Below are 12,659 nucleotides of genomic sequence, written 5' to 3'. Positions count from 1 at the left end.
CCTCCGGTGTACACCGGTAGGGGACTAATAACACGATTGAGACAGTAAAAATATGCAGTTATTAATTCATTAATTTTATACAAGGTCACTATAACTCTCTACTACTGTTCCGATTATTCCCATCTTCTGATGACGTTGTTTTAGCACAAGCCGATAGTTAAATTTGGGCCATCTCTTTCATGAACGAGGTGGTCTGGTCTGCGGTTCATCTGAAAATGGCAGGAAATTGCAATTTTTTCAGGTACTGGTGATAATTCACTGAGTATTCATTGAAAGATATCGTGGGATCTTCTACGTCCAGCAGTTAGTGATTTACTATACTAGGGCGTGCCCGCACGTACGTGCTTGCCCGTACGTGCTTGCCCATACGTGCGTGCAAAAAAACATGCGTTTACATGCAGTAACGACCACAGAACCCCCCCCTCTATTTACATGAAATGGTTTGGTCCATTCGCAAAGCCAAAGCGAACGACCACAGAACCCCCCCCCCCCCCCCTCTATTTACATGAAATGGTTTGGTCCATTCGCAAAGCCAAAGCGAACGGCTTGCGAGTACGGTGACCATACCTTGGGAACCACTTGTCCGATTAATTTCAAACCTTGAAAAGGCACATCCTCGGGTCCCCAGCAATATACCTGGCAAGTTTCAAGTATATCGGACTGGTAGTTGTCGAGAAACAGCGGTCACAGACAAACACACACACACACACACACACACAGACACACACACATACACACAGAGATTACTGGAATTATGATTTACTATATAAGAGATCTGTTGGTCTGCCTGTCTGTGTGTGTCGCCATTTTTCTCAGAGATGGCTGAACGGATCTTCGTCCAACTTTCAGAGGTTCATCAGTGAGAGCCCGGGAGTGTTTTCGGAAAAAAATAAAAATAGAAAAACAAAATTTTTGTTTTATTTGGATTTTTAAAAAATCGTTCTATAGTGCCTAAATGACAGTTATAATTATATACAAGTACACATTCACATAAATAAATACAAAACAATTCGCCAACATTTGAACACAAATAAATAAAACAATTCCGGAAGTGTACGAAGTTGGTAGTAAGGCTTCTTCGTCTTCCTGAAAGTCATCATACTTAACTCAGAAACGTGATGAATGGCACATTCACCAGCACATTCAACAAAAAGGTAAAATGATGATTTGACATTTGTGATGGATGTAATTGCTTTTACATTATATATGCCCTCATTTCAAATATGTTAATGTTTCTTTTTTGCCTAAGCAACGCCAGGTACTCCAGCTATAAACACTTATATACTTTACTCAGGGTACAAATACAACTTTTGCTGGGGTGTAACATAGGCTATGTTGCCGCGGCCTCATGCGAGGGTGTGGGTGTCTTGGAGAGGGGCGTAAATTCTCTATGTAAATGTGTACCGTGTAGCACCACCTGGTGTTGGTGGCAAAGGGTGTTCCAATTTTCTTTTTTTTTTACCTGTACTGGGCAACACTAAGGTGAAAGCACTCTTTGCATGGGTAAATTTTTTCTCCCTCTCATCCCCCCTTCTCATCCGGTCTCATCTACTAGGGGGTTTTGGTCCCCCAAAATAGGTATTTGCTCTCTTATCTGAAACTACAAACATGATTTCAATGAAACCTGGCCACAAGCTTCATATCTGATGCCTAATGAGGGTTTATTGACTGCATAATAATGTGCCCTCATTAAGGGCTTTATTGGGGGGGGGGGGGGATTTGTCCCCCCAAAATAGGTATTTCATTTGCCCAGTTCTCCCAAATTACACACACAAAACGGAGGGGCCTGTCAAAGCCACCCCTACCCAAAATATGTATATGTAGTATATCTCTCCCCTCCCTCTCCCCTCACCTCTCGCACCCTCCCCCTTCTACTCCCCCCACTCCCTTCCTCACCCCTCCCTCTCCTGCCTCCTCCCTCCCCCTCACCCCCCCCCCCGGGCAACGCTGGGCACTCATGCTAGTATTTGACAGCAGAAAGGACACCCAGCTTAACTGGATGGTACACCTTGAGATACAACATTAGTAGTATTATGGGGATTCCCAGGATTCCCATCATGAGGTATTTAGCCAAATTCCTGCACTAACTACTTAGCCAAACGGCAGGCCAGGCCAGCAGGCTTGTGGAAGACTTGAGCCAAACATTTCCTCTTGGCCAACCACACGGGAGCAACAACAACAACAACATGCATTTTAAAGGCCATTTTCCCTGCTAGAGCGGGGGTTAGCCAACACGGGAGCGTGAGAATAAATGTGGCCATTAAAGAAAGAAGTTGTGAGACACCCCAATATCCTACTTTTTGTAAAAATAATGAATTGTAGTACCAGAACCTACCACTAAAACACAGTGATGCTAGAGAGCCACTTATTTTATTTCAGATATAGATATTTATATAGTGAGGAAACACTTATCTGCAAAAAAAACATAATTTGTAATTGAGATTCGGGGGACATAACCCCCTCCCAATTTTACATGTAAGTGAATGGAAAAAAGGAAAACACTATTTGACCATCCTGAAATATCACACCGACTCCTCTCCATCTTAGCATCTTAACAGCATGGTATTGAAAATCTTTCTGATAATTCACACCCTATTTCTCCCCATATTGATATCTTGACATTTTAATGTCTTAACATCTTGGTGCATCTGATCATCTTTACAGGAAGTAATTACAGGCAGTCCCTGGGTTACGAACAAGTTCCGTTTTTAAGTCTGTCTGTAAGTCGAATTTGTATGTAAGTCGGAACAATTACGTACGGTTCACATCTAGCGTCAATTAGTCAAATGTTTGTCTTAGTATGTAGTATATATTTTACCGAAAACATCTATAGATATAAAAAACATTAAAGAAACATTTCTTAAACTGTTTAGATAGAAAATAAAAGATAATGATTAAAGGTTAACACTTACTCTCATTCCAATTGATGTCTTGCACACCTTGAAACGATCATACCTTGATATATCTCTCCAATATTATGGACCTGGTGCTGGAGAGGATGCACCTGGTGCTGGAGAGGATGCACCTGGTGCTGGAGAGGATGGACCTGGTGCTGGAGAGTCAGGGATTGATACTGCTACTGGAGAGTCAGGGTCTGATTCTGCTGCTGGAGAGTGGGGGTTTACTTCTGGAGTCAATTTCTTAAAGTAAACATAAAGGGAGGCTTGAACAGAGCTTTTCTTTTTCTCATTATAAATAGTCTTGTAACAGCTGAAGCCGTCGGTAACTATCCGGTAAACTTTGGTGAACCTCTCTGCATTCGCATCTTACTCCTCTAACTTTGCCATCCCTGCTTCAATGAGACGAAAGGCTTCAGCTAACTCCTTTGTCAAAAACTTCTTGGGTTCTGGGGTTTCTAGGTCACGGCCTTCTTCCTCAAATGCTATCATCTGCTGCTCCAGCTCCATAAGGTCCTCATTGGTCAGTTCTTCGGCATGGGATTCAAGCAAGTCTAAGACATCATCTTCATTGATGTCTAACTGCAGTTGATTATTACCAATATCAACCACAGCTTGCCTGGCTTCGGCGATGTCCTCAGCTATAAACCCCTTAAAACCATGTGCGAATTGGGGGCACAATTTGTTCCACACTCCTTTCATGTTGGTTTTCTTCACTTCCTCCCAAGAATCTGCAATGTTTTTGATGCCATCGTAGATGTTATAATTCCTCCAGAACTCCTTTAAGGTCATTGCATCATCATCTTGGGTAGCCCTGACTGGTTGTGAAAAGGTCTGGCATAAATAGTAAGCCTTAAAGGAGGCTATGACCCCCTGATCCATTGACTGAAGTAGTGATGTGGTATTGGGTGGTAAAAAGACGACCTTTACATTGAGGTGAAGGTCATCTAAAGTGCTTGGATGTCCGGGGGCGTTGTCAAGCACAAGGATAATTTTGAAAGGAATCTTCTTGGCCAAGCAATAACATTCAGCAGCAGGAACAAAATAGTTCAGGAACCAATCTTCGAAGAGAGCTGTTGTTACCCAAGCCTTTGTGTTTGCCTTCCAAATAACGGGAAGAGATGCCTTGATGATTCGGCTAAGTGCCCTCGGATTTAGGGAGCGATACACAAGCATAGGCTTAAGCTTGCAATCCCCGGATGCGTTACCACCAAGCAATAACGCTAGCCTATCCTTGGATGTCTTATGCCCTGGAGCAGTTTTTTTCCTCTTTTGAAATGTATGTCTTTTCAGGCATTTTTTTTCTCCAAAATAAGCCAGTCTCATCTGCATTAAATATTTCCTCAGGCACATAACCTCCCTCCTCAATAATTTTTTTCAACATTTCAGGAAACTCTCTCACAGCACTTACATCGGCATTCGCTGTGCTTCACCTTGCAATTTAATATTGTGTAAATTTACCCTCCCTTTGAAACGGTTGAACCAACCCCTACTCGCAACAAATTCTTCATCACAAGCACGTTCACTTGCTGCACGTGCAGTTTTTAAATGACTGAAAAGGCTTCGAGCCCTTTCTTGCACTAAGCCAAGGCTAATAGGAATATTACGCTGATTTTGATCCTCTAACCAAATTACCAATAGCCTTTCCATTTCGATAATTAAACCACTGCGTTGCTTTGTGATAATTGTCGCTTTCATCGGGACAGAGCCTTTTACATGTTCCATTACTCTCCCCTTGTCCTTTATAATTGTCCCGATCGTTGACCGACTGTAGCCTAACGCTTTTCCGATGTTTGTTGGCGTTTCACCTCTCTCCGATCGCTTTATTATTTCCACTTTCGTTTCAAACGTGATCGTTTTCCTTTTCTTTGATGCATCACCATCACTTGCATCAGATTTACGCTTTGGGGCCATGATTACGAGGGTAAACACACGAAAATTCTAAGTCAAAACACAACGCACACAACAGTGTTTACGCGATCCAACTTAAAATGGCGACGACGGTGTGGCGTTGTTCTCCCTCGGGCCGACGAACCGCTGAAAACGCGCAGTGTTTTGAGCGTCGCGCAAAGTAGTCCGCCCGTTCGTTAGTACGAACCATTGAATGTAACTCTATTTTTTAAATAATAGGCTTTATGGAGGTCGGCACATAAGTACGGGCGTTCGTAAGTCGGGCGTTCGTAACCCGGGGACTGCCTGTAATTGTAAAGACCAACGGTGTCTCTGGTCATTTAACTCAAAAAGGGGGTCTATAAATATTTGGTTGTTTTGTAGTTTATCAAAGTGTTTTATTTTGTTATCGCTTTCATCACCGTCAATAATGTTAATAAATGGTATTGTGGGATTTGTTTCTTTGTTTATATATCTTTGTTGAACAGAGATTAAATGATAAACCTCTCTCCCTGTTCTGGTCTGAGCCACATATTCTATATGAATAACATCTGTCCCACCCTATATTATTTGAGATTGTAATAAATTATTTTTCTGTTGATTTATTTGGCAACCATCAACATTTTCTGTCCATTCAAGGATGTTTATCTTTTTACATCCTTGAATTCATTGGTATTTAAATTTGTTTGCTTAATTGTTTCATCACCTTTTGTTTTGGTTCTATCATCAAGGTTTATTTTATATTTTTCACATTCATTATGCTTTACATTTAAAAACCAAGGTTATGATTTTAAACCAAGGAAAACCAAAAATTAAAAAAAACAAAGAAAAACCAAGGCTGGTTGTTGCTTGGTTCAATCATTTATATAGCAGTAAAAATGCTTCAGTAGTTTTTTTTTAATCCCCCCCAAATCAATTTTATTTCCAGCACTTCTGCTTATCTTAGCCCCTAAATATCTTCACAATTATATAATTATCTTTTTTTCTTGACACTTTTTTTAGTATATCTTAAGTCTTAAATAACCTGACACTTATACCCATAAGGGAGGGTGTCAATTCCGTTTTCTAAAATGTATCTTTTATCATCATACGTATCCAGAGCCTTTTTCTTTACTTGTTCGGAGTACAGTTGATGATTATAACTTGGAGTATTCATTTCTCTATACTCTTCTCTCTTGAAAATTAAACCGTTACAATAAGAATCAAAACCTATAGTTTCTTTCATTACATTCTTCTTTTCCCTTTCAATTTTTAATCACATTTAGAAGCACCATCCTTTAAAAACCACCGTTTAGAGGCCATTTGAACATCATAAACATAAACACATCCACATCATAAACACATCATAAACATAAAACATAAACATAACAATAAACATAAAAAATAAACATAAAAAAAATAAACATAAAAAAATTAACATAAAAACATAAACATAAACATAAACATCATAAACATAAACACATCATAAACACATCATAAACACATCCTTTGAAGAATAATATTTATAAGCATAAGCTTTAGCTCTCAATCCCACGAACGAACTCATGATTGCTCCACCCAACTCGTCTTTAAAGTTTCCAATTACGTTTGCAGTGTCCGTGGATCAGTCAGTCAGTCAGTGAGTCTGTAAACACTTCGGTCATTATCGCTTGAACCAAACACACGATTTTGATGAAACTTGGTCTAAAGCTTTATATCTGATGCCTAAAGAAGGTGTATTGACCACATCAAAATCTGCGCTCATTAAGAGAATCTATGGGGAGTTTTGGCCCCCCAAAATAGGTACGTGCTCTCTTATCTGAAACTACACACAATTTCAATGAAACTTGGCCACAAGCCTCATATCTGATGCGTAATGAGGGTTTATTGACTGCATAATAATCTGCACTCATTAAGGGCATTTATGGGGGGGGGGGAGGATTTGGCCCCCCAAAATAACTACAACACAATTTCAATGAAACTTCTTTTAATACTGATTTGACACTTGATAGAGAAAATCACTCATTTTGCAACAGAGTCATTGCAGATATCACATCCCTCTAATTTTCTTACATCCTTGGGTTGTGCTAATGAGTTTGCAAATTGTTGATTTTTGACAGAAAACACATTTTTCAAGATCAATAGAAACATCCTCAGATTACTCTAATAGTGCAACAGATTCCATCCTTGATACTATTAAATACTCAGGATTTGTGCAGCCAAACTCGTCGTTTGTTGTTACACCTCGACAAAGCAGCACTCTACACCTGGAAATAAAAAAACCGCCGTGGTCAACAAGCAACCATAAGACACCAACATCATCATTATATTATATGTATTATATTGTTTCGGTACGAGGAACCGGCCTCGAAGGCAATGGCACCCAAAATACAGATTCCATAATATAAACCCAGAGTAGTCCCTTCCATTTGTGTAGTGGGTATGAATGTGATACAATGCGTTGGTGAGGGTTAGAGTGGTTTTTCCCCCTTTCTCCCCATTACCTGGGGGTAATTATAATTTATTTACGATTTTCGTGGTGTGCGGTGAGTAAGACGGGTGCAAGCTCATTTGAATATCAGGCCCAAAGCATGTTTGAATCTCGCACCAAAACCCAACGATACACAAATCGGCGGCCATATTTACACCAAGAGGCCGTTTTGATCCAATATTGAGCCCCAACCCCGCTAAGGGATTACAAAAGCACCGCTGGCAAAGACTCGGCAGGTTGGTTCTTGGCTTTGGTCATATGCTAGCTTTGTGGTGCCTAAAAGGAGTGGACAATCAGGCTTGAGTGGTGGCGTTGACGTTGTGGGTTGAGCTGAGAGCCGAGGCTTTGGGGTGAACAGAGCAAGTCCAGTGAATAGGGCCGAAGCCAAGCCACTCTTACACACTCTTTTACATTCTCACACAGTAGGCTATTTCTCCCACACATTCTTTTCTTGGCTTTATTGTTTATTATCGACTGGTAGACTGGCGGCAATTTTTGATGTAAAAAACCCATTACTAAACACGTCTTCGACCATTTCTCAGACATGCATTTACCGATCTTGTTCAAACTAGGCACACAGATAATGAATAATGTCTTACATATGCATGTCATTTTTATTGAGATCAGATCTAATTTAGCCACCTGGTGGCCATTTTGTTACTTAAATGTGTCCCCAGAAATTCTCGATATGCATTGACTGATTTGGTTCAAACTTGGCACAAAGACAAAATATGATAGTATACATGTGCAGCCGATTTTGTTTTGTAATCCGACCAAAGATGGCCGACTGGTGGCCTTTAACTCTGTACAGCAAAATTACTAAAACCACGTGGCTATGACATTTTATGTCTTTTTATCCTTGTTATTGACAACTAGTGGGAGTACCCTGGAGTGGGGGCAGGAGCGGGAGGGGTGAGAAAAGGAGTGGGGGGAGTGGAAGGGGGAGGGCAGGGAGAGGTGAGGGGAAAGGGAGGGGAAAGATATACTACATATACATCTTTTGGGGGTCGGGGGGGGGGGGTGACTTTGACATGCCCCTCCGTTTTGGGGGAAAGGGAGGAAGGGAAGGAGGTAAAAATTTCCTGTGCAAAGAGCGCTTTAATCTGTGTTGCGCAGGTAAAAAAGGGAATTGTAATACCCTCTACCACCAATCATCAGGTGGCACTACATGGTACACATTTAAATGGAGAATTTACGCCCCTTCCCCAGCCCCCTCCTTCTCCCCCCCCCCTCCCCTTCCCCCCCCCTGCCCCCAAGAGCCCTGCAGGAGGCCACGGCCACATCGCCTATGTTACCCCCCATACAAAGTTGTATTTGTATTTGTACCTCGAGTAAAGTATTATTACGTTTGTAGGGGGAAGGCAGTGATTACCTTAGAACCAGGTCGAATGTATAGATTAGTGTGCTCCGATTGTCGTGAAGAAGAAGTACCACCTCATGTAATAAGTAGGGATCAGGTAGACCGTGTGTTCAGATTAAGTGTATATTCGCCCCCATTACGAGGAGTGGGGTATGTTAATTAGGCCAGGGATTATGGGTAATTATCCCTTGTACGTTGTTACCTCTGTAATTTATTTCCTATGTCCCTTTTGGCACCACACCATAGACACATAGCCAAGCCACGCAATCGCCCGCATTTAAACTCACGAATTAAAAACCTACCAGAAGCCAGGACATTGAGCGCTGCCGCTGACAGCCCTGACTTTGGAGGCACACATAGGTCGGGCAGGCCAAGGCCATGCCTTATCCAAAGGAGAATCCATCACATATTTAAAATCATCATTTTACCTTTTTGTTGCATATATCCTGCTGAATATGCCGTTGATCACGTTTCTGAGTTAAGTTTGATGACGTTCAGGAAGAAGAAGAAGAAGAAGCCTGAATACCAACTTCCACCTCTTCCGGAATTGTTTGATTATTTGTGTTCAAATGTCTGGTGATTGTTTCGTATTTATTTATGCGAATGTGTACTTGTATATAACTGTCATTAATCAAAAAGGCTTAGGCACCATAGAGCAATTTTTTTTTAATCCCCAAAAAATGAACTTTTTGTTTTTAAAAAAAAAAGAATTTTTTTTTTTGCTTAAAACACTCTCCACGCACTGATTAGCCTCTGAAAGTTTGACCAAGATCCGTTCAGCCATCTCTGAGAAAAATGGTGACACACAGACAGACACACAGACCAACGGCTCTCTTATATAGTAGATACCATAAAAATAAATAAAAATAACCACCTTTAGAGGCCATTTTTCCCCGCAAAGCGGGGGTTGAGCCTTTTTCGGGAGCTGTGGTTGTTGTTGTTTTTCGGTCCCCTTTTTGAAGCAATGTTTTACGGCCGGATGCCCTTCCTGACGCCAACCCTTTTTGCCGCCTTTAACGACAAACAGGGAATTACCAGTGAGCATGGTACTCAATTAGCCGACCTCGGAAGGAATGAACAGGCTGAGTCAACCCCCCAACCCCCCAACCCCCCAACCCCCCAACCCCCCTGGCATTAATTCAGTGATCAACCGGGATTCGAACCCAGGATCCTAGGTATCCTAAGCCGGCACCCTAGCCGCTAGCCCAATAGTAGATACCATTATTACGTGCAAACCATTTTGATTGCTATCTGCGTGATTTGTTTGTTTGTTTGACATTATTAATTCTTCATATTGACCGAGCACTTTCCCTTATTTTGGAATCCTTGCTCCTTCAAATTTTGGATGTAATTATTATTACTTTCTTACTAGCCGAATGCACCCGGCGTTGCCCGGGTTGTTTTTGAATGAATTTACTACTATAATTCAGCTTTTACTCGCGGCCGTAGAAAATTGACTACTATAATTCAGCTCAGATTTTAATTGCGAAATGGGCCCAGCCTGGCCGTGGCGGCCTCGACCGACCTCGCCACCTAGCCTCGCCACCTAGCCTATAACCTTCCCGGGGCCCGTCCCGACATTTTTTGTTTCAGAGGTTTCCTCCTATCTTTCACCGTTCAGGAGATTAGCGCGTGCAGACAAACAAACAAACAAACAAACAAACAAAAACTTTATTTTATATATATAGAAGATAGAAGAAGAAGATAGAAGATAACTTAAATTAATGTTCTTTACATCAAACTGTGAAGTATTTGTGGGTTGGGAAGCAGAGTCGTGGAGATTGCCTCTTTGGCAAGGAAAATCAAAGCAGGAAGAAGTGGGATTTTTGGAGGCAAAAAGTAAAGGGATTTTCGAGTCAAACCACAAATATTCCAATAGCCCAGCTGGAGAATTATGACCTAGACATGACATTCCATCTGAAATGGTTTCTTTTTAATTACTTCACACAGTCATAAAATAGACATCATTACTTAAAAATGAACAGACATGTTGACATGTGAAAAGAATGTCGTACATTGTGACTTCAGGTGCTGCAGGATGGAAAGGTGGTTTGGAACCTGCAGAAATTTGATGCAGCGGATGAAGGCTGTTTTTCAATTCGAGTTCCGCATCGTGGAGGCCTCGTGAGTGCTCATCTTGCTTGTCACATAACACACCAGGCTTACATAAACTCAATTTATATGTCTTGTTTTCTCAACAATAACTCCATATCTCTCTCCTACACAAATGGAGCCACATAGTATTCCTTTTGTAATGTAGGTGAGATATATGGTTGGGGAAAGTGGAGGGGAGAATGAGGAGAGAGCTGTTTCTCTTGCAATATTTATTTACTAGAATTCCAAGCTAATGTGATGCAGGATATTTTGAGTTACAATCTTCCCAAAGAGGAGGTGGCTGGACTGCCATTAGGGAATCAAATAAGCTTGACTGCCATAAGGGAATGGTGGGGCACGAACACAGCTCATGGTTCGAATGAAGTGGAGGAAAGTTCTCATTCCAGTTGTGCACTTGGCCATCACATGGAACAACGATATACTGTCTTGCAAGAACCACATCACAACATACACACCGCTGGTGGAGCCCAGATTCACCCATTTTCTTATCCCAGTAGTGCCTACGGTACCCACAGTTCTAACTTTGGCTACAACATTCACCAATACACCACGGATGCAGAGTCTTTCAAGCAGTGCTGTCTTGGGTTTTTTTTTAACAACAAAAAAGCAGACTTGGGTCAAGCCTGCCAGCCCAACCAATCACTAGTTTCAACCAGGCCACAAAGGTGTTGTTCCCCCATGGTCGGTCCTCAGAACCTTCCAGACCATATCACTTTATACCTAAATCTTTTTTGTGATTCTGCGATTATTGGAATATTATCCCCTCTGTGGCGAGCACTAGAGTCTGAGCTCTTATCAACCCTCTTCATAGTTCCCCCCTCTAGCCCCTGAGGAGCTTGTTACAACAACAACAACAACAACAACAGGCATTTTAAGGCCATTTTCCCTGCAAGAGCGGGGGTTAGCCTTGCGGTCCCCATGACAATGTTCTCCATTTTGCCCTATTTTCTGCATCTCGCCTTGTTAACCCCCTTGCCCGCATTTCTTCTTCGACCATCTTTAGTCAAGTCTTTCTCGGTCTTCTCCGTCCTCTACTTCCTTCTACATTCATTTCCATCACTTTTCAACCAGTCACTTTCATCCTTCCTCAACACATGACCAAACCATCTCAAACTGTTTCTCTTCACAGCATCCATCACAGGCTCTATTCCCATCATCTTTCGCAATTCATCATTTGTCTTCCTCTCTCTCAACGATACTCCACACATCCACCGAACCATTCGCATTTCCACCCTTTCCAGCCTTCATTGCTGCTCTACGTTCATTACCCATGTCTCACTCCCATAAATCATAACACTTCTCACACATGCAGCATACACCTTTCCCTTCAGCTTCAATGACACTCCCCTCCTCGTCAGCACGCCACTCAGTTCCCGAAACGGCTTCCATGCACATCTCACTCGAGCAACCGTTGCCGAGTCTGATCCACCTTCTCCATTCAGCATGTCTCCAAGGTGACAAAATGTTTTCACACCTTCCAGCTCCACGCCATCTCCAAGATCCATCTCAACATTTCCTCCATCTGCAGCTCCCTCTGTGCACACCTTACACTTGAATGTAGCTGCCACACTGGTTAATGACCCTCTCAAACCACTACATTTTTGATGAATCCACTAAGCGCACATTGTACATTGAATGGAATTCACTCTGACACCCTTCCTGCACACAGCACACGGCCACTTCCCAGTTCTTTCCACCTCACCACATGGTTTACCACTTGCCATCACCTTCGTTTTTCTGATATTCACCTTCAGACCTTTTGTCTCCATACATTCCTTCCACTTGTTCATCTTCTCCTTCAGTCCATCCATACTTTCTGCAATCAACACCAGATCATCTGCATACAACAACTCCCATGGTAAACCCTCCTTTACGTTCTGAGCCAGCACCTCCATCACAGCTACAAATAGTAGTGGACTTAGTACCG

General features: G+C 42.0%; 1 protein-coding gene across 4 annotated transcripts in view; it reads left to right on the top strand.

The window, feature by feature from the left end:
- The window catches only part of LOC137414787 (uncharacterized), a 123,283-nt gene that overhangs the window by 97,533 nt on the left and 13,091 nt on the right, over nt 1-12,659 (top strand). For all 4 annotated transcript variants that reach the window (XM_078772449.1, XM_078772451.1, XM_078772450.1 and 1 more), the window contains one exon: nt 10,646-10,741. In XM_078772449.1, coding sequence (XP_078628575.1) covers nt 10,646-10,741 — 96 coding nt within the window. The remainder of the gene's footprint in view (nt 1-10,645; nt 10,742-12,659) is intronic.

This window comes from Myxine glutinosa, chromosome 2 (genome assembly GCF_964187855.1).
Source record: "Myxine glutinosa chromosome 2, kmMyxGlut1.1, whole genome shotgun sequence".
Lineage (NCBI taxonomy): Eukaryota > Metazoa > Chordata > Myxini > Myxiniformes > Myxinidae > Myxine > Myxine glutinosa.
The sequence above is the reverse complement of the archived record's forward strand: the minus strand, read 5'-3'. Positions and strand labels throughout refer to the sequence as shown.